Source organism: Schistocerca piceifrons, chromosome 11 (genome assembly GCF_021461385.2).
Source record: "Schistocerca piceifrons isolate TAMUIC-IGC-003096 chromosome 11, iqSchPice1.1, whole genome shotgun sequence".
Classification (NCBI taxonomy): Eukaryota; Metazoa; Arthropoda; class Insecta; order Orthoptera; family Acrididae; genus Schistocerca; species Schistocerca piceifrons.
In genome coordinates, this window is record NC_060148.1 from 103,801,397 (window position 1) to 103,824,170 (window position 22,774).

General features: G+C 47.1%; 1 protein-coding gene across 2 annotated transcripts in view; it reads right to left on the reverse strand.

Moving 5' to 3' along the window:
* The window catches only part of LOC124720328 (TD and POZ domain-containing protein 1-like), an 89,287-nt gene that overhangs the window by 46,555 nt on the left and 19,958 nt on the right, over positions 1-22,774 (reverse strand). The window contains exon 1 of one of the 2 annotated variants that reach the window (XM_047245638.1): positions 12,120-12,199. The exons of the other annotated variant lie outside the window; for it this stretch is intronic. Coding sequence (XP_047101594.1) covers positions 12,120-12,138 — 19 coding nt within the window. The 5' untranslated portion in view covers positions 12,139-12,199. Of the gene's footprint in view, positions 1-12,119; positions 12,200-22,774 lie in introns of those variants that run through there. 2 annotated transcript variants of the gene reach the window in all.

Genomic DNA, 22,774 nt, shown 5'->3' on the forward strand with positions numbered 1-22,774 from the left:
TTACTGCATTTTTATATTTTCTCCTTTCATCAATTAAATTCAATATTTCATCTGTTACCCAAGGGTTTCTACTAGCCCTCGTCTTTTTACCTACTTGATCCTCTGCTGCCTTCATTACTTCATCCCTCAAAGCTACCCATTCTTCTTCTACTGTATTTCTTTCCCCCATTCCCGTCAATTGTTCCCTTATGCTCTCCCTCAAACTCTGTACAACCTCTGGTTCTTTCAGTTTATCCAGGTCCCATCTCCTTAAATTCCCACCTTTTTGCAGTTTCTTGAGTTTTAATCTACAGCTCATAACCAATAGATTGTGGTCAGAGTCCACATCTGCCCCTGGAAATGTCTTACAATTTAAAACCTGGTTCCTAAATCTCTGTCTTACCATTATATAATCTATCTGATCCCTTTTAGTATCTCCAGGGTTCTTCCATGTATACAACCTTCTATCATGATTCTTAAACCAAGTGTTGGCTATGATTAAGTTGTGCTCTGTGCAAAATTCTACCAGGCGGCTTCCTCTTTCATTTCTTAGCCACAATCCATATTCACCTACTACGTTTCCTACACTCGAATTCCAGTCACCCATGACTATTATATTTTCGTCTCCCTTCATTATCTGAATAATTTCTTTTATTTCATCATACATTTCTTCAATTTCTTCGTCATCTGCAGAGCTAGTTGGCATATAAACTTGTACTACTGTAGTAGGTGTGGGCTTCGTATCTATCTTGGCCACAATTATGCGTTCACTATGCTGTTTGTAGTAGCTTACCCGCATTCCTATTTTCCTATTCATTATTAAACCTACTCCTGCATTACCCCTATTTGATTTTGTATTTATAGCCCTGTATTCGCCTGACCAGAACTCTTGTTCCTCCTGCCACCGAACTTCACTAATTCCCACTATATCTAACTTTAACCTATCCATTTCTCTTTTTAAATTTTCTAACCTACTTGCCCGATTAAGGGATCTGACGTTCCACGCTCCGATCCGTAGAACGCCAGTTTTCTTTCTCCTGATAACGACATCCTCTTGAGTAGTCCCCGCCCGGAGATCAGAATGGAGGACTATTTTACCTCCGGAATATTTTACCCAAGAGGACGCCATCATCATTTAATCATACAGTAGAGCTGCATGCCCTCGGGAAAAATTACGGCCGTAGTTTCCCCTTGCTTTCAGCCGTTCGCAGTACCAGCACAGCAAGGCCGTTTTGGTTATTGTTACAAGACCAGATCAGTCAATCATCCAGACTGTTGCCCTTGCAACTACTGAAAAGGCTGCTGCCCCTCTTCAGGAACCACACGTTTGTCTGGCCTCTCAACAGATACCCCTCCGTTGTGGTTGCACCTACGGTACGACCATCTGTATCGCTGAGGCACGCAAGCCTCCCCACCAACGGCAAGGTCCATGGTTCATGGGGGGGGGGGGGGGGGGATTATTAAGTTTATTTACCAATTTCACAGTTTTTGACGGAGTAATTTTTCCCGAAAACGAAGTTGTCCTTAATTTTGTAATGTAAACAGATAGCCAGCTTGTGGTACGTACTATTTGTACTGACTACGATAGGACGTATCGGATCGAAGTTTTTGAGAACTTTGAATTGACTCGTTAGTATGGACGCCATTATTCTCCAGTTTACGATTAATGCTTTTCACCGGTCTATAACGTAATGCTTTGATTGAGCGACAGACAATTCATTTTCTAAGATTTCACAGAATTCTTAACCTAACCGCGTTTGAACATTCTTTGGCGTTTTGGTACACTCCAAACCTAATTTAAGGCCTGCTATGAAATTGTCTACCACGTGTGGTTCCTTAATCGCAGTTGCGATATTGAATTTCAGCGCTTTGGACAGTAACTGGGTCTTAGCTGTTGAAAACATTATAGAAGTTTTATTAATAACACGTTCACAGAACGTGGGTGTGAAACCTGTATTATTGGAACATCCTTGTTGGTTACCTCTGATAACACCCTGGGACAAATTTGACAGATTTTTCGCATGCCTTGCAGCGATTTCTTCTTTCTGTTTACCAATGGAATCATTGGCCAGTGCCCAAAAATCATCTATTCGATAATTTTAAGACTTCGAATAGTGCATCGATATTTCAAGATACACCTAATAAGCTTTCTCGTTTAATTAACCTTTCTTTGTATACAATTCCGCAATTCTGTTATTGAGGATCTGAGCTATGAATTTCTTTTTGAAAGTAGGCGATTTGTAATATAATTTTTCTACATAATTCGGAGTACTAGCATGGCCATTTCATTTATTAACAAGTGTAAACAGAATAACGTGACCCCGAATTCTGCTAGCGGATATTCCATGCCGCAAAACACAATCGTCGTTTCCGTTGAACGGACAGCACGGCTCTTATCAGAGACCCATCTGAGAAGAAATTCGCATGTTCTAGGTCAAAATGCGAGTAAATTTTTGTTTTGTAGAACATCTTCACATCCCCCCCCCCCCCCCCAGAGACAAAACGCGACGTTGTTAAGGCGGTAATGAACGGAAGAAATTCGAAACACTGACTACTTCTAACAGGGAAGAGAGGTGGTGAGCCCCACACAGCGTATCCCAGACCCAGTCGTGTTCACGGTCCGTGCAGCAGTGTCCGCAGTCCGTGTTTAGCGTCCCAGATTCGATTCCCGGCCGAGTCGCTAATTACCTTCTCTCGGGGTCTGGGTGTCTGCGCCGCGCCCGTAGCTTCGGGTCATCTCCACCGCCGAGCAGATGGGCCAAGTTGAAGGAAACGTTCTTCTGCCTGAAAACTTCCTGTGGCGTACACATTTTTTACGCGCCAATGTTTTCTTGAAACATCGCTTTCAAACGATATGAACCACACAAAATGCACCGTCATGAATGTACCTGTATACAGTCATGTGCATAATCGTAATACGTTACAGTGCTTATTTCCAACACACTTCTCGTGTATCAATCAAATCTAAACATAAGCACCACAAAATTAATATCGCGATGGGGCATGTAGTGTAACTAAGTAACCACCTACCGATCCAAACCTGAGACGAGTTTGCGGAATGTAGTGGTGGGTACTTTGTTCACCGAAGCCGTTCTTCGCTGCGCCGTGACGTCAGTCTCGCTGCGCCCCCCCCCCCCCCCCCCTCCCTTTCCAACCGCTGTGTTTCTCACTGCAGCCGGTTTCCACCAGCCTCGCCGCGTGACGTCACCCGCTGACCCTGGACTGGCGACTCGGGAGTTGTCTGCACTGCGCGGACGCCCGCTTCCCGCCCACAAGCCGCTGTTCCGCCGGGCCAGCGCGTCTCCTCGAAGCTTCCAGGCTTGCAGCGAAATCACGACGACGAGAAAAATCGAGAAACTGCGGCCAATAAAGACGCCTTACGGAGGATCACCCCACCCACGCGCCATTCGTGGGCGGAAGAGGAACTTAAATTTTTCCTGTCTGTTCCCTTGTGCTGCGCCGAGTATGATGGTCAGAACTTATTTTATGGCGGCTGTTTTTTGCAGTAACCCTTATATATTTGGGCTGGTCACTTTCAACAGTTCCCAGTAAGTGGCTGTTGTCTGCGCTCTGATTCGTTGATGCAGAAGAGACTGACCGGTCGCCGTATTCGGTTTTATACTACCGGAGCACTGGCGCCACATTTAGTGGCTTTGTTTTGAACCAAGAGCAAGGAAAAAATCCCTCGAAATCCCTTAGTTAAATATACGAATTCTTACAATATAACCGCGCAGAATATCGCTGTAAGACGTCATCCCCGCAAGCTGCACTACCAAGTTTAATTTCTGACGCTTCAAACTAAGCACAGTAAGAAACTAACTACAGTATGGTCCGCACTGTGGATCACCACACAAAAACTGTCAAGAGTTGACGCCATCGTTTTCTTTAGTCCTGTCTGAAATATTTCGGTCGAGAGAAGTCACGTTAATAAATCTTTGCGTGAGTTTATAAAAAACAGCACCGTTCATCATGTAATGAATATATTTTTAAAGCACCTACATGAAAGAGGCTACAAAGATGGTACTAATTCTCTTTTAGCCAATTTAGAGACTAACCGTCCACAGATATAATTTTCATGTTGTACGAGCATCTAGGTGGTAACAATTATTCGCATATTTTTATGTAAATAAGTAAAAGAGGAAATAATTTGTACACGCGGTAAGTATAAAGAAATACGCAATACTAATTTCTGTAAGAGAAAAAGAAAGACAAACAGCTGTTTGAAACTGACAGATAAGGGGACTGAAATGCCTGCCTTGCCGGTCGTCTTGTTTCCTTGGAGTTGGCAAAATTTACACGACAGAAGAAAGAAGGCATGAAGGTCGGGGACATATTTTGATAAACAGTAAGGAGAACGATATTTGCTATCAGCAGATTTGCCAAAGTATTAAGCATTTTAATCGTCAATAAACGAGAGACGGAATTATTCGTGAGCGGTAACGAAAATTCATTGTATCAGCTGTGCAACTCAGAGACAAGCAAAGGTCCTGCAGTGCTTTATAGAGGACGTTACTTCACCTACTGTGGCATTTCGTAACTTGTAATCGCAATTTTACGTACGGAAAGGAACGGCGCTTCAGTGATACTGTAAGTGAACTAAGGGTAGGTAGGGCGTGAATTACAAGTTAGTGAACAGCAACACTGACAGCTCACCATACACTAGGTATTTACGCGTTAGAAAGCACTTGTATATAAATTTCTCAGCATTATTTTGAAAGAAGAATAAAGCCATTGATGCAGTGGTTTTCCGTACTTGGCTCTCCACATAACGAACTTCTACATCCAGTTTTAGAATTCAAACACTTACACTCGACGTATTAATGATACCCGCGTCTTTGTATACGTCAGTTACACGCGGAACTGCATCGGTTACATGTACGTATAGAATTAAATTGTGTACCACAGAGGAGTAATATGGGTTCAATAGAAGTAGGCATATACTCATCATTTACGTACATTATCTTTCATTGCTTAAGGAAAGATTCCCGACAGTAAGTTACACAGTGTATGTAGTGGGATTAAAGTCAGCACGTGAAGTGTAACCAAGCGTGTTCAGAAAGTACCAGATTCTGTGAATTAAAATTAGGGGCAGCAGTGATTAATTGTAAGGGCACAGAAGTAGTTTGATGGTTAACATTTCGCACGTGTTCTTGGAGGCACATTACGTGTACAGATATTATGTACGTTATTGAAATAATTCGTAAATGCAATGTTGTCAACCAGACTGACTAATAATTTAAAGAATTCTTGGCCTTATGTAAAATGAGCAAGGGGATCGAGACCATGAGTTGGGCTGCTCAGTACCGTACTGGTGTAGAAACTAAAGACGACAGGTAAAAGGCGAGACAGAGGGCTACCATCAACGATTCACTCGTTTCCAGAATTCGAATTTTTCCGAAGTATTAAGTGGACGAATATGATTGCATGCCATTACGAATTCAGCGCCTTGCCAAAATGCCGACAAGGCAAGACTTTTCATGTGTTGCAACATGCGAGGTATTTGACCAAATGTGGCAGCTGCAAAAAACCGTGTATGGGGGTAGGGGAGGGGGGGGGGTTGAACGAGATTTTTGTACGCAGTCCACACAAGTCAACAGCAGCCAGAAGCCACGAACTCTGAACACCGCAGCAAAGTGTGTGGAAGACAGTGCGTCGGCGGTTACACTTCAAACCGTCCCGTCTGGATCCGTTACAACAATTAAAAGCGGACTGTTACGGCCGGCGCCTTCAGTTTTGCGCCACATTGCAGGCATCAATTGAGGATGGACATTTCGCCCCACGCTGATATTCAGCGACAAAGCAACTAACACTTTTCTGAAAAAGTTTATCCCCGCAATGTGAGCGAGTGGAGTACTGAAAAACCTCACGTAATTTCGGCGCATGAACGCGATTCGCCGAGGGTTAATGTATCCTGTGCCGTGTGACAGGCGAAGCTGAATGGGCCGTTTTAATACTGTGAGACAACTGTGGCGGGTACATCTTATCTCGATATGTTGCACTTGTGGTTGTTTCGACTACTCATTCCTTCAGGGAGCATCGATATTTGTTGCTACCTAAACGACGAAATTTCGCATCGCTGGATTGGCCGTAGGCGGTTAACGCAAGTACTGATCAGCTTGCGAAAGCACTTAAGAATGGATGTTTGAAAATCTGAAACTGGTCACGGGTTTGTGTAATTAAACTGTGTGTGTCGTAATTGCGGTTGTTCCTATATTTAAGTCATCATGTTTGTAATTCTATTACAGCCCTGTTTCTCTAAATGTTTATTTTCGAAAATCTAGCGATTAAAATATGGTTTCATTGCACTGTGGCTGACTCAAATGAACTTGAAATATTAGCAGAAGGCCACTCGATCACTGATTACACAAAGTAGAGGCCATAATGGATGTTACCGAGAACTCGCGTCACAGGTATGTATGCACGATCATCTTCAGAGCCATTTTGTTTCTTTTTAGACCACTCAGCCAATGGGCTTGCGAAAATTTGAAAGGGCTCGAAACACAGGAACGTAACAGTGAGACGCAGTACAAAAAACAGACAAAAAAACGGTGGACGGGAGAGCGCGGTCTGCGCTCGTCCGGAGAGTGGGGGCTGCCGCTGTCTGCCGTGCTCACGTGTCGGCTGGCCGGCCGGCCGCACAGGTGTAAACCTACCTCCACACTAGGGACAAGCGGTGCCCAGCACTGAACCTGCCGATTCCAACTGTGCGTCACCAAAACGGACGTACAACACTCTCCGAAAGCTAACATGAGTGAAATACGTGCCACACAAAAATTGTTACTGTAACATTCCATTTCTTTGGCTCCGCTGAGTGACAACCATTCTGTAACCTGACAACGTGTACCAGAACTCTGGCCAAGCAACGGATCACTTTTCCACCACAACACTTTACAGAAAATAATATAGCAGCCACGCGTTCTGTTGTATCCGTGAGTGTGTGTGACGTCACACAGCACACCATTACGCCACAGCTCTATGTCCACGGCCGCTATCAGCAGCTGCGAGCTGCTCCAGTGTACGCAGCCGCCTGTACTGGAAATACGGGTACTTGCAGAGCCTTGATGCTTTGAGAAAAGTGAAACGCACGACGGAACTCTGAGAAAAATGCAGATTTTTTCACTGATTGAACTACTAAATGGTTTATGACCACATGGGCCACCAAGGCGACAGCGAAATTTTCACCAACAGGTTCTTCTCCGTCCGAGACATTCAAGTACCGGGTGCTTGTAAGTAAAATGCAGCTACTGACCCAAGTCCACTGTGGTCTGTGAGTATGGTAAGGCAGCGAAACACTGTAGACATGCTAATGCGTTAACGCGAAACAAGTTCGCGCCGGAGGAAATCAATTCCAATGTTGGTTAGCAGGTGCGAATCTGTCACTGTGCAACACCTCGCGGAAGTCTCCGGTGCTCATACTGAACAAGTTCAGCAAGTGGCGGTTAATAATATCGACATTCTGCCTTTCTCACTTGTTTGTCCCTTCCTGTCGACATTCCGTTCCCAATGCATTAGATATGGGAACATTTCTTTCCAGTGTAAATCGGTTCCGCAAGGGCGCATTAGCATACCAAGTTTCGCTGCCGTACAGCAGTTACAGCCCACGATGGACCTCTGTGAGTGGCTCAACTTCAGATTACAAGCACACAGCGGTACAGCGAATGACGGACATTTGCCACGCCGGACATTTGCAACACTTGACTAGCTTGACTAGCGATCCCTCAGGTTAGGGACGCCCTTCCTCGTACTACTTCTGTCCGCTTTCAAACCGCCGTCTTCACGTCTTACTCGATGTAACCAGTACGTAAGGGACCTCCTTCATCGACATCTCGGGGAAATACAGAGCTTCTTCTCCGAAATCTAAACATTTATAGCTTTTGGGAAACGAAAGCAATACCGACGATTAAGTCAGTATGTAATCAGTTGTGCCAAGTATAAATACAGATCCCTCTGTCTGTACGGTAGCTTCCTTTCATGCTTACTTATTGAGATAGAAACAGTCCATTGCCAAGGGAACAACAAGAACGGAAAGATGTAAAAGAGTGCGAATGTACGCTAATCATTTCTTTTTGGTCACTGCAATGTGCCTACTTTAATTACTACAAGTGCATGCCCAAAAGACAATAAGGAAAGAAGAAATGGGTATGTGGACGTTTGAAAAGAAGAACGACATACTCCATATTAATTTACTCTCTAAAATCCGGTATCTCTTGCTGCGAAACATTAGTTAATAAAGTGTAGCGGGACAATGTTCAAAACATGACTGAAAATACGCTACTAAATAGAGATAAGAACTTCTATGATTGACATGTCATCCAAAGTCTACGTACATTTTTAAAATGTTAGAGATACGGAACTGTGGTAATACAGAATGCTATGCTTGTAACGTACGTTGTTCTACATTGTTTAGCTCTGGTATTTACAGAGTCAGAGAGAAAATATGCTAGGTTTTGGAGGGAAAAACCGTAATTGTAATGATCTACACTAGAACAGAAACAAGAAGCACAACGTAAGGAAAAATAATGTAATGCCTGTTCCAACTCACAAGTGACATTGAAGCAGATTGTTCCTGTCACTTAGGGTGGGCAGCGGTTATATTCGACAACCTGAATAAATTAATAACTGGCTCCTTTTACCGACCCCCGGTCTCATATGAAACAGTTGCTGGGCAGTTCAAAGACAACTTGAGCCTCATCACAAATAGGTACGCTACTCATACAATTATAGTTGGTAGCGACTTCAATCTACCTTCCATATGTTGTCAAAAGTTCATTTTCAGACCCTATACAAAACAACTTCTGTAATTGTTCTAAATGGTCTCTTTAAATTATTTTGAACAATTAGTTCACGAGATCATTCATATTGGAAATGGTTACGAAAACACACTTGACCTTTTAGCCACAAATAATCCCGAGCATCACGACGGATACGGGGATTAGTGAACACACAGTCGTATCGAGGATCAATCCCGTAAAAAAGAAATTCACCAAAACTAAACGCGAAATATATCTATTTATGAAAGCTGCTAAGAATTCGGTTGACTTCATTCTAAGAGACACTCCCCAATCCTTCCAGACTATGTAAGTGAAGACCATATGAGGCTTAAACTTCAAAGAAATGTTATCAACAGCACTCGAGAGATTCGTACCAAATAAATTAATAAGAGACGGAACTGATACCCCATAAATGCGGCGGAAACTCCAAAGAGATCCTGGTCCTGTGTTAAGTAAACCAGTGGAAAGGCTCAGTGAGTGGCTTTACTACGCGGCGGGTGAGGAGGAGGGGGGAGGGGGGGGGGGGGGACACAAGGGACCCAGCCCTACGGAGCAGCTAAAATCGTGGCTAATGTCCGCACACCGGTACAGCACGGTTCCTCCTGCACGCAGGCTACCCTCAGCCACGTGTCAGGGCGACACCTCGCCACCGTCTCCACGTTGCGTCAGGTTTACTGCCGGCCCGAGTATCATGTGAGACACCACAGTGAGAAATTTTATGCAGCTATCACATTTTACTCGTGGACAGAACACCTAATGAATTGAAAGCACTCGGAAACACTGTGCACATTCCCAAGTCACGAGTGACCTTACTCCCTTATTATTGGATATCTATGTGTGACCTAAAGAGCCGATTCCACACACTCGCGATTAAATGGCGGCCTTCTTAGGAAACTGTTTTGGCTGCCGCTACTGCTCATCCGTGAACGCCGCAGTTTTCTACAATTCGGCAAATCTTATCTCGCTACACACGACATTTTTTGAACAGGTCTTTAATACGGCGTGCATCAATTGCGTTGCATATTTTGTGATAGGCGAGTATAAATACGAAAACCACCACACATAGTTCCACGTCACGAAAGTGAAGGCCATTTACAGCACTGATTCCGGGTTGCTTTTTATACATAAAATTCGTGCAACTTTTATCAAATCATCCTGTCCCTCACGTGTGACGACAGTCACTTTTCCGTGACGTCACGCGTTCTTTGCTGCCATTGGATAAGGGGAGGACACTGAACAGTCGTCGTGTTGGTCTACCTGTTTCCGAAGATAAAATTGTCAATTTTATGGTTTTGGTATTCAAATTTGCGTTTTACGACGATGTGCAGTCTAACTGACACATGGCATTTTTGAACTCTTCAAGACGGGTCGTCTTCAGTACTTTGTCATGCCGAAGTGTCTGTAAATGCGACGTCAGTGGCCACCCACGATTCCGAAACTGTGACTTACCATCGATAACGGGTGAGGCTTCTGTAACAGTATCTGGCTAAACGAAATAATGTTTACTGTAGGTTTCTGTCAAACATAATTAGCAAATGCTCCCACAAATGTTTTAATTTTGACGTGATTCAGCCCTCTGACGGAAACTAAGAACAAATCTACCTCGATTCTCGCAATTGGTGCACTGGAAATGGCACAAATTAAATCTAGATTCTGCCGCCGTTACAGGCTGCACATAGAAATCTACACTGCACTTTAATAGTGTAATTTGAACGTGAAATGAAGAAGCTGGTAAGTGACGACGTCAGAATCACCGACATTCATTCCTCCCTCACATAATATACGACTGAAGCGCAGGCCGCACAGAACACGGCGCGCCTCACAGATGGCTGACGCGTTGCTTTGTCGACACACCGGGCTCTCTCATCATAATCAGGCTAATAGTAACACGAGAACAGCCAAACAAAGCGATGCAGCGTTGTAGAGTGCTAAAAAAAAATTCCATCAGCAAATCACAAACGAGGAGACGTGACAGAGCGATAAAAAATACGAAATGTTTATTTCGTGAAGCACAAACATTACGATAAATTCTCAAGAATTCGCCAACTACTACGCCTCTGTGTAATGAGGGTGTTGGGGAAAGCTACAGATTGCTCGTTGACCATAACCTTAATTCCAGAAAATTGTAAAAATACGGAAATGAACGCGAGTGCTGCGTCTCTTCGCCACAAGCGTGTCGGCGTGACGCCACGAGTTGTGATTCGCGAATGGATTTCAGGATCCGCAACGCCCACGCACGAAACAGCTTCCTACGTCTGATTACTTTGCAGACGAGTTTACGTGTGTAACATCTGACGTTAAGCATGTAAGCGAGATAAAGTTTAGAAACGGTTTGAAATTGTTCTTAATGTGTGTTCGAAAGCAAGTGCTCATTCCGAAATACTGGGTAAACACAGTCTACTTAATTTGCACTGCTTTTTAAACAAAAGCCCGTTTATCGCGCGTCTAACTTTTTGACACGTCATGTCTACTGATGTGTGGGCCGTACGACGATGTAATTTTTGCAGATACCCTACGGGGTGTGGTGATACTGTCTGCAAACTGCGTCGCGAATAGGTAGGTACTGATAAACTACAACGATACGTCTGATGCCTAAGTTGACTCCATGAACAGCGGCAACGTGGCCGGGGGGGGGGGGGGGGGGAAGCGAAAAATCTCTCCAGTTTTTGTAGTCTCGCGTGCAGTTTCTTGGAAGTCGGCAACTGCCCTCATTCTGAAATACTGTCTGACTAACGTCCGCATATTTCAGCGCCCTTAGTCATGTTACCTCGCGACGCGCAATGTTTCCAACTGCGGTACTTCTCTTACTCTGTGACAACCGCAATTTAAGATTATACCTCTGAATGAGTACATCTTGACAACATTTTAGATGTCTGAATTCGGCCACATTAAGCGAAACATTAAAAAATAAATTTCTGCCACGCCTGCAAGCCGCTACACGCCTTGTCGCACTGAAACTCGCTTACTACAAAGTTCTGCGTTTGATGGTTTTCGTAAACTTGCGTCATACGAACATAATCAAGAACGTTAGGTTTTCATTTTAAATGCCTGTTGTACGTGAATTCCGTGGAAATCTACACTGGCACATCGAAACACTAGCCGACTGAATGTGGCGTTATTTTCCATTCGTTCCACGTTATTCTCGCTCAAGTTTTCATAGACTGGAGCAAGCCCACAAGTAACGACCAATAAATCACTGAACACTCAAGACGGTAATTTAACACACTGTTAGCCACCCCCTTTGTTTGTAGCGGTCGTAATTTTTCAGAGTAAGACAAAGTATTAGACAAGAGCAGTAAGTGAGTTACGCGACAAAAACCACACAAAAGCGTGCAGAACATCCGCCGCTCCCATAAATTCCTGCCTTACCTTTCTGTGGTATTCCCATGCAGACACAAGATAACACAAGCTCTGTCTGGGTAGGCAGGACAACGTGGCACGCTGCTTTCCTCCAGGCTGCTGCGTCACAACTGGGCCGCACAGACAGACAGCCGGCTGCCCCCCCCCCCCTTGCACTGACGTCACGGGGCGGCGTTGCCAGCTCGCGCGGCAGGCGAGGGAACGGCTGCAGCAGTGCCAGCGGGGCGTCTACGTCTGTGTCGGCACTGCCGGACCGCCTGCGTCCCATCCACGCCAGTCAGTTATCTCGAACCGCGCTATACAGCTGCCAACACACACCCCCTTCGCCTGGCGCCCCAAAAACCGGATTTCGTCAACCGATTTCCCAGTACCACTTTTGGTCAACGCAAAGATGGAACAAAGACGCTGTATTTTGGTCTCGGGATGAGGAGAGGTGTGAACACAACATCTTCCGTCATCGTGCTGAGTGCCAGTGACTTACGCGCGAGCTTCGCGATTCATATCGATCATTTGCTACTCCAGAAATGACGGACGAGTGTGACAAGTTTTCGTTAAAGAAGGTTACTGGGATATCAATGCTGATATCATCGGTGCCTGGGCTCACGTACTACTTACTCTAACTTAAAATAAGTTACACTGAGCACGACACACATTTACCCTCAACGTGTGGACCAACTGAAATCATTCTGTGATTTCGTTGATACTGGATGCGGCAAAGTTCTAGGTAGTATTAAAACTAGATGGTTGTCATTGTTACCAGGAGTTACGAAAGTTATTGAACCTTTGAAATCTTGTTTTCTATCTCAGAATAGGTGTCCCACGTTGCTGAAACAAATTTTCGAAAACCAACAGTCACTTCTTTGGCTTCATTTCACACAACGCCCATTGAAAATGTTTTTAAATTCAATCCAAAAGTTGGAAATAACCACGGTTTCAGCTTGCTTCAAGAAATAATCAATACCATTTTAATTAACTTTGAAAAGGAAGGTACTTTCACTCGGTCAAAATACGAGCCTTTTACCAATTCTAAGACACTTCAACACTTTTGTGAGTTGTTTGGAAAAGTAGAGTTCTCCACTCCAACCTCTGATGTCATTTCATTGGAGAACACCAAAAAAAAAAAATACTGTTTCTTGGGCTGAACTTTTAAATTTTCTGATAATTCTTAAGGCAGTAGACTCATGTGCAACATTTCAGACGAGATAGGATGCGTGAACAACATTGTATCCCAGAAACTTGAGGAATTGGAAAAAGCTAATTTGGAAACAGTTAAGAGACTGTGTGATATATTCCACACACTTAAAAGTACAGGTACTTTATGTAAAAATATAGACACGCTTGTGAGTTTTGCTCCTGCTGTACTATACACAAATATTGTTGTGGAAAGAATATTTTCAACTGTGAAGTCCCTTTGGAGGGTGGAATGTGTAGTGCTAGAACCACTTCATTCCCCACAGGTTGGTTGGTTGGTTTGGGGGATGAAAGGGACCAGACTGCTACGGTCATCGGTCCCTTTTTCCAAAGACAAAGAACATTCACAGAGAATAAAAACGAGGAACAGAATAGATCACAGACGATACAGAACAAAAGAAACGGAGACAAGGACAAGACAAAACGAACTAAAACCACACAGAGTGTGACAGTGGTTGGCCGACCATAGAAATAAAAAAGGAAAAGCCAACCACTTAGAAACACATTAAAAGATCAGTTTAAAATCATAGGCCAAAGGCCAGAATCAAAACAAAAAATAAAATAAAACAGAAACACTCAGAGGAAAGAATAAAAACTCCCTGCCCTAATAAAACGTAAAACTAAGGCAGCCATAACAGGGTCATCAGATAAAACGGCAGGGAGCGTATCAGGCAGCGCAAATGTCTGCCTGACCACAGCTAAAAGGGGGCAGGCCAACAGAATGTGGGCCACCGTCAAAACCGCCCCGCAGCGACATACAGGAGGGTCCTCCCGGCGCAGTAAATAACTGTGTGTTAGCCGGGAGTGGCCAATGCGGAGCCGACAAAGGACGACTGAGTCCCTGCGGTTGGCTCGCATGGAGGACCGCCACACAGTCGTCGTCTCCTTAATGGCACGGAGTTTATTGGGTGTAATCCGATCGCGCCATTCAGCGTCCCAAAGCGCAAAAACTTTTCGGCGGAGGACTGCCCGCAAATCAGCCTCTGGGAGGCCAACATCCAGAGATGGTTTACTCGTGGCCTCTTTCGCCAGGCGGTCAACATGTTCATTGCCCGGGATACCGACATGACCGGGGGTCCACACAAAGACCACAGAGCGGCCGCAACGCGCAAGAGTATGCAGGGACTCATGGATAGCCATCACCAGACGAGAACGAGGAAAACACTGGTCGAGAGCTCGTAAACCGCTCAGGGAATCGCTACAGATAACGAAGGACTCACCTGAGCAGGAGCGGATATACTCTAGGGCTCTAAAGATGGCGACTAGCTCAGCAGTGTAAACGCTGCAGCCAGCCGCCAAGGACCGTTGTTCGGAATGGTCCCCTAGAGTTAGCACATACCCGACACGACCAGCAACCATCGAACCGTCGGTGTAAACAATTCCAGAGCCCTGATACGTGGCCAGGATGGAATAAAAGCGGCGGCGGAAGGCCTCTGGAGGGACCGAGTCCTTCGAACCCTGTGCCAAGTCGAGCCGAAGGCAAGGGCGAGGAACACACCACGGGGGTGTACGCAGAGGCACCCGGAAAGGAGGTGGAACAGGGAAAAGCCCAAGCCCACAGAGAAGCTCCTTGACGCGGACGGCGATCGGACAACCCGACCGGGGCCGACGGTCTGGCATATGGACGACTGACTGCGGGAACAGGACACGATAATTTGGATGCCTGGGCAAGCTTAGAACATGCGCAGCATAAGCGGCCAGCAAACGTTGGCGCCGGAACCGCAGTGGGGGTACACCTGCCTCCACTAGTACACTGTCCACAGGGCTGGTGCGGAAAGCACCAGTGGCAAGGCATATCCCGCTGTGGAGAATTGGGTCCAGCACCCGTAACGCAGATGGGGATGCTGAGCCATAAGCCAGGCTCCCATAATCCAGACGGGACTGGATTAACGCCTGGCAGAGCCGCAACAGGGTAGAGCGGTCGGCGCCCCAGTGGGTGTGGCTCAAGCATCTCAGAGCGTTGAGATGCCGCCAACACGTCTGTTTAAGCTGCCGGATATGAGGCAGCCAAGTCAACCGGGCATCGAAAACCACCCCCAAAAACCTGTGGGTTTCCACCACAGCAAGGAGTTCGTCGCCAAGATAAAGCCGCGGCTCAGGATGGACTGTTCGGCGCCGGCAGAAATGCATAACGCGGGTCTTGGCTGCCGAAAACTGAAACCCATGCGCTACAGCCCAAGACTGCGCCGTACGGATAGCGCCCTGTAGCTGACGTTCAACAGCTGCAATGCCAGTAGAGCTGTAATAAAGGCAGAAGTCGTCAGCATACAGGGAAGCAGAGACAGAATTTCCCACGGCCGCAGCGAGCCCGTTAATAGCTATTAAAAACAGGCAGACACTTAAAACAGAACCGTGTGGCACACCGTTCTCCTGGACGTGGGTGGAACTATAGGAGGCTGTGACTTGCACACGGAAGGTACGATACGACAGGAAATTGCGGATAAAGATCGGCAGAGGGCCCCGAAGACCCCATCCATGAAGCGTAGAAAGGATGTGATGACGCCATGTCGTATCGTACGCCTTCCGCATGTCGAAAAAGACAGCGACCAGGTGCTGACGGCGGGCAAAGGCAGTACGGATGGCCGACTCCAGGCTCACCAGATTGTCGGCGGCGGAGCGGCCTTTCCGGAACCCACCCTGAGACGGAGCCAGAAGGCCCCGAGACTCCAGTACCCAATTTAAGCGCCGGCTCACCATCCGTTCGAGAAGCTTACAAAGAACGTTGGTGAGGCTAATGGGGCGGTAGCTGTCCACCTCCAGAGGGTTCTTTCCAGGTTTCAAAATGGGGATGACAATACTTTCCCGCCATTGCGACGGAAACTCACCCTCGACCCAGAGACGGTTGTAAAGGTCGAGGAGGCGTCGCTTGCAGTCCACTGAAAGGTGTTTCAGCATCTGACAGTGGATGCGATCTGGCCCGGGAGCGGTATCAGGGCAAGCGGCAAGGGCACTCTGAAATTCCCACTCACTGAATGGAGCGTTGTAGGGTTCAGAAGCGTTGGTGCGAAAAGAAAGGCTCCGACGTTCCATCCGCTCTTTAATGGAGCGGAAGGCCTGGGGGTAATTCACAGAAGCGGAACTCATAGCAAAATGCTCTGCTAAGCGGTTTGCAATGACGTCGGAGTCAGTACAAACTGCTCCATTCAGTGAGAGCGCAGGGACGCTGGCAGGGGTCCGATAGCCGAAGACCCGTCGAATCTTGGCCCAGACCTGCGATGGAGTGACATGGAGTCCAATGGTGGACACATACCGCTCCCAGCACTCCTTCTTGCCTTGGCGGATAAGGAGGCGGGCCCGCGCACGCAGCCGTTTGAAGGCGATAAGGTGGTCCATGGAGGGATGTCGCTTGTGACGCTGGAGCGCCCGCCGGCGATCTTTAATCGCTTCAGCGATCTCAGGCGACCACCAAGGCACAGCCCTCCGCCGAGGGGATCCAGAAGAACGGGGAATGGCAGACTCGGCGGCAGTGACGATGCCGGCGGTGACCGATGTAACCACCGCATCAATGGCATCAGTTGAGAGAGGCTCAATAGCGGCAGTGGAGGAGAACAAGTCCCAGTCAGCCTGATTCATAGCCCATCTGCTAGGGCGCCCAGAAGAGTGACGCTGTGGTAGTGACAGAAAAATCGGAAAGTGGTCACTACCACACAGGTCGTCATGCACACTCCAGTGGACAGATGGTAAGAGGCTAGGGCTACAGATTGAAAGGTCAATGGCGGAGTAGGTGCCATGCACCACACTGAAGTGTGTGGAGGCACCATCATTCAAAATCGAGAGATCGAGCTGCGACAATAAATGCTCAACGGTGGCGCCTCGACCTGTTGCCACTGACCCACCCCACAGAGGGTTATGGGCGTTAAAGTCGCCCAGTAATAAGAAAGGTGGCGGCAATTGGGCTATCAGCGCAGCCAGGACATGCTGCGCGACATCACCCTCCGGCGGAAGGTAAAGACTGCAGACGGTAAGAGCCTGCGGCGACCACACCCTAACAGCGACAGCCTCTAAAGCTGTTTGTAGAGGGACAGACTCGCTGTGAAGAGAGTTAAGGACATAGATGCAGACGCCACCAGACACCCTTTCATAAGCTGCTCGGTTCTTATAATAACCCCGATAGCCACGGAGGGCGGGGGTGCGCATTGCTGGAAACCAAGTTTCCTGCAGAGCAATGCAGAGGAAAGGGTGAAGGCTGATAAGTTGGCGGAGCTCAGCTAGATGGTGGAAGAAACCGCTGCAGTTCCACTGGAGGATGGTTTTGTCCATGGCTGAGAAAGGCGTGCCGGGACTGGGACGGCAGATTACGCCGCCGGGTCACCTGCTGCCTCCGATTGAGCACCCGTGCTAGTGCTATTGCTATTCATGGCGTCTGAGGGACCGGCGAGATCGAGGTCCTCAGCGGACGCCAGAATCTCCACCTCGTCCCCAGACACAGAGCTAGAAGGTTGCGATGAGGTGGCTACCACCGCGCGTTCCTTGGGCTTAGAGCTGCTCTTCTTTGATTTCTCACGCTGCTCCTTGGGTTTAACTGGCTGGGGGGGCTTCACCGATTCAGTCTCCGGGACTGAGGAGGATCGGGAAGCCCTTCGACCTGCAGATGGTGGGCACTTACGCCACTGTCGATCGTCAGCCTTCCCGCCGGTGGAAACCTGGGAAGGGAGGGACCCAAGGGACCCCTTGCGAGCGTGAGAAGCCGAAGAAGTTGGACACTTCTCCGGCTTAGAAGCGGGGACCGACGACCCCGATGGGGGGGATGGTGTTGCTCCTGAGGTAGGTGGCACAGGAGCAACCCGGTGGGTAGAGCCCCCCACTGGCAAGGGGGCAGGAGGAGTTGTACCACTCGTCGATCCGGCCGGAAGGCGCGAAACTGATGGGGCTAGCACAGGTGTTGTAGCAGCGGCGTAGGAAGTTGTCATTCTCACTGGATGTAGTCGGTCGTATTTCCGTTTGGCCTCAGTATAAGTCAGTCGGTCCAGGGTCTTATATTCCATGATTTTGCGCTCTTTCTGGAATATTCTGCAGTCTGGCGAGCAAGGTGAATGGTGCTCCCCGCAGTTGACGCAGATGGGAGGCGGGGCACATGGAGTATCGGGATGAGATGGGCGTCCGCAATCTCGACATGTGAGGCTGGAAGTGCAGCGGGAAGACATATGGCCGAACTTCCAGCACTTGAAGCACCGCATCGGGGGAGGGATATAGGGCTTGACGTCACATCGGTAGACCATCACCTTGACCTTTTCCGGTAACGTATCACCCTCGAAGGCCAAGATGAAGGCACCAGTAGCAACCTGATTGTCCCTCGGACCCCGATGAACGCGCCGGACGAAATGAACACCTCTACGTTCTAAGTTGGCGCGCAGCTCGTCATCAGACTGCAAAAGGAGGTCCCTATGGAAAATAACACCCTGGACCATATTTAAACTCTTATGTGGAGTAATAGTAACGTTAACATCCCCCAACTTGTCACAAGCAAGTAACCTGCGTGACTGGGCGGAGGATGCCGTTTGTATCAGTACTGAGCCAGAGCGCATTTTAGACAAGCCCTCCACCTCCCCAAACTTGTCCTCTAAATGCTCGACGAAGAACTGAGGCTTTGTGGAGAGAAAAGACTCCCCATCAGCTCTCGTGCAAACTAAGAATCGGGGCGAATAACTGTTACCTCCATCCTGGGACTTACGCTCTTCCCACGGCGTGGCCAGGGAGGGGAACGTTTTCGGATCGTACTTCTGAGCATTAAATTGAGCCCGAGAACGCTTAGAGACTGCTGGCGGCTGGCCGCCAGCGAGAGATGATGTACCACGCTTCATTGCAGGTCATCCGCCCTGATGCCACCTACTCCGACCAAGGGCCCTCCCCACGGGCGCCACCCAGCCACAGCAAAGGCCACCTGGCAGGATGGCCGTTGCCGGGAGTCCTGATACCCCAGGAGGATAGGCATCTACTCCTTGGCATACGTGGGGAGTTAACGGCGCAGGCATCAGTAGAGCGATCCCTGTGTTGTCAGGGGGCTACAACCAAGAGGGTACATGGCGGCCCCACCACAACGGACTGGCTACCGTGCTGGATCTTAGGTGCAAAACTGTCCAAGGTCGTCGTCGCAGTTAAAAGAAACACTGCAGAGGGCAGCGTGGTAATCGCACCCAGGGACGTATCCCCACCCTAAAGATCGAAAACGAGCGGGACATCATTGCAACGACGTGAAAGCCGGCTAAAGGTCTAATTGCACGACGGATACAGTGCACCATGTAAGGCGCCCTTCCCCAATTGGCTCGCTCTTCGGAATAATTTAGAAAGATGGAGGTCAAACCCGAGAGGGGACCATCACATAAGGCCAAAACATGTGAGACTCCTTTTAGTCGCCTCTTACGACAGGCAGGAATACCGCGGGCCTATTCTAACCCCCGAACCCGCAGGGGGGATTCCCCACAGGTGTTGTGTGTCTCATATTAGAGGCCAAAAACGAACATAAAATTCTTTGTCAAGTACAGAGCAGAGGTGCTCTTATTCGGTAATTGTACTGTCTAATTATTGGATTTATAGTGAATTCTTGCAATGGGCCTTTGTCCTCAGAAGTTGACTGCCGAAAGTAGTTGATCTCTGTCCCAGTGTACTTAAAGCAGAATAAGCAAGCATTCTTCAAAACTATATAATGTATGGATGGTCAGTGTCTGCATCAAGTAAATCCTACCCCATATTTAGCAGATTGGGTTCCGCATTTGGAGGCTGCATTCGAGAGAGACGTACCATATGTCGAAGTTTAAGTACCATTTAATATTTTCGTGTGTTTTAATTCAGACATAAATGTCGAGTGGCTCTTTACATACCACCTCATAGAGCCACTCTGCTTCCTAGTCAAGCTCCCTCAAATCATTCAGTTCTTATCTTCCCTTAATAGCGATCAATCAAAATTGTAATATGTTGTCTTGTGTATCCAGTACGAGGATATTTCATTCCTTAGCTCATACAACAGCCTGACAGGTGGTGGTTTTCTCGGCTATTTTTCCAGTACTTGAACGAATTTCAGCCACAATCTAACTTTGTATGTCTGGTGCGTGCTCAATGAAACGAAAACAAAAATAACCTCTGTTTGCCTGGTGGCTGTTGGTATTTGAAGTCAGGAACATGTTTCATTCGGAAGACCGACTTTGCCATTAAATCTGAATTTTGCGGAGAACAGGTAGCCTTCATAATGGCGAGACCCTTTTGGACAGGATTTCGGTCACCCCAGGGATCTTATGTTGATGCTGTGACATTGTTAGCGTGTACTAACATGTAAATTTTATTTTCTACAGATCTTACACAATTTCTTCATTGTGGTTGATCAGCGTTGTTGCTTGCTTTATGAAACAGTGTCGTCTTTGATGTCTGTTTTGAATTTTGTGTGAAGTGTGTTTATGGTACTTTGGGAGCTTTCCGTCATAATCCTTTTCATTGGGGCGTTTTTTAAATGTAATTAATGCTCGTGTGACGATTTTGCGCTGGGAATTGCGTGTGAAGCTCATTTTCATTCTATTAGGTTGCTTGTGATGAATACTCTTGTCTAGCCAGTGTGATGAACTTAGTAAAAATTTAGCATGTTATTTAAGTGAATCTGTTTCAGATAGTGTTTTTTCTGTATAAGATTTTCATTTGCGTTATTCGAAAATAGTTACGTGTAGTCGCTCCAAAAGCAGTACGAGGAGAAAAGAAAAAAGGTGGTGTTACAAGTCAGTAGACGAAATGCCCAGAAAAGAGACTTTGAAGGTACAGAGAAGTGTAGGGATATATTCTCCCCACTTTTAGCGACGAAAATGTGCAAAGTGAAACAGTAGGTTCCTCCGATGCGAGACAAATGAGTGAGCCAGACTTCAGTGGTGCAGCGGAGATGTGTAGATTTAAAAGATGTGCACAGCCTGTTCCAGTCACAGCTAGCAGTGTTTCGGGTCGAGTGCACAATTTACTAAGTGTGAGTGCGGGCGAGGCTGAAGCAACGATAAGTGGACAGAGGGCAGCAGAGCATGTAGCTCTGAGCAGAACATGATTGGCCAATTCGGCCACGCTGATAAAAAGAATGAGCACACAGCGAAGAGTTAAAGGCAGACTGCAGACTTGCTGGCGTCAAAGGAGGAGCTAAACAGATTTAGTTGCCGAATATGGCACTTTAACGACTACAGTAGAATCACTGAGCTCAGAAATTGATGATATGGAAGAAACGTTCAGAACTTAGCAATCAAAATCAAGGACGACAATGCGCAATTTGAAGAAGCTAAGGTCATCGGTCTCTAGACTTACACACTACTTAAACTAATGAAACTAATTTATGCAAAGAACAACGCACACGCACACACACGCACGCACACGCACACACGCACGCACACACACACGCACACGCACGCACACACACGACACACACGACACACGCACACACACGCACACACGCACACACACACGCGCACACACGCACACACACGCGCCAACACGCACACACACGCGCACACACACACGTGCACACACACACGCACACACACACGCACGCACACACGCACGCACACACACACACACACACACGCACGCACACACACCCATGCCCGTGGGAGGACTCGAACCTCCGGCGGGTGTGGCCGCGCAATCCGTGACGCGGCGCCTCAAACCTCGCGGCACTTTGTAAGTAGGCTGTTTATGTTTTCTCTATGTAAGTAGGCTGTTTATGTTTTCTCTATGTAAGTAGGCTGTTTATGTTTTCTTATTGGCAACGTTACGTAGCGCTCAATATGAAAATCACTGGCTGTGCTGTGTGCAGTCTGTGGCTAGTTTGCATTGTTGTCTGCCATTGTAGTGTTGGGCAGCGGCAGCTGGCTGTGAACAGCGCGTAACGTTGCGCAGTTGGAGGTGAGCCGCCAGCAGTGGTGGATGTGGGGAGAGAGATGGCGGAGGTTTGTAATGTGTCATGAACTGATATATATATTATGACTTGTGATGATATCAAGGTAAATACATTGTTCGTTCTCTATTAATATCTTTCATTTGCTAACTATCCCTATCAGTAGTTAGTGCCTTCAGTAGTTTGAATCTTTTATTTAGCTGGCAGTAGTGGCGCTCGCTGTATTGCAGTAGCTTGAGCAGCGAAGATTTTTGTGAGGTAAGTGATTTGTGAAAGGTATAGGTTAATGTTAGTCAGGGCCCATTCTTTTGTACGAATTATTGTAAGTCAGATTGCGTTGCGCTAACAAAATATTGTGTGTCAGTTTAAGGACAGTCGTGTATAAATGTTCAAAGGGGACGTTTCATATGTCGACCCTTAGCCTAGGATACCTCACTGGAATCTTCTGATTTTTCTTGTAGTTTGTGTATTTAGTGTAGCTTTTGTTTATTGCTAGCGCGTAATTGTAGAGAGAATCTCCTTTGTAGTTGTAGCCTTTCATTGTTGTACAGTAAAACAGTTGTGGCATGCATATAGATTTGCACCAAGTATTTCGCAGCTGTAATTAACAAGATATTAT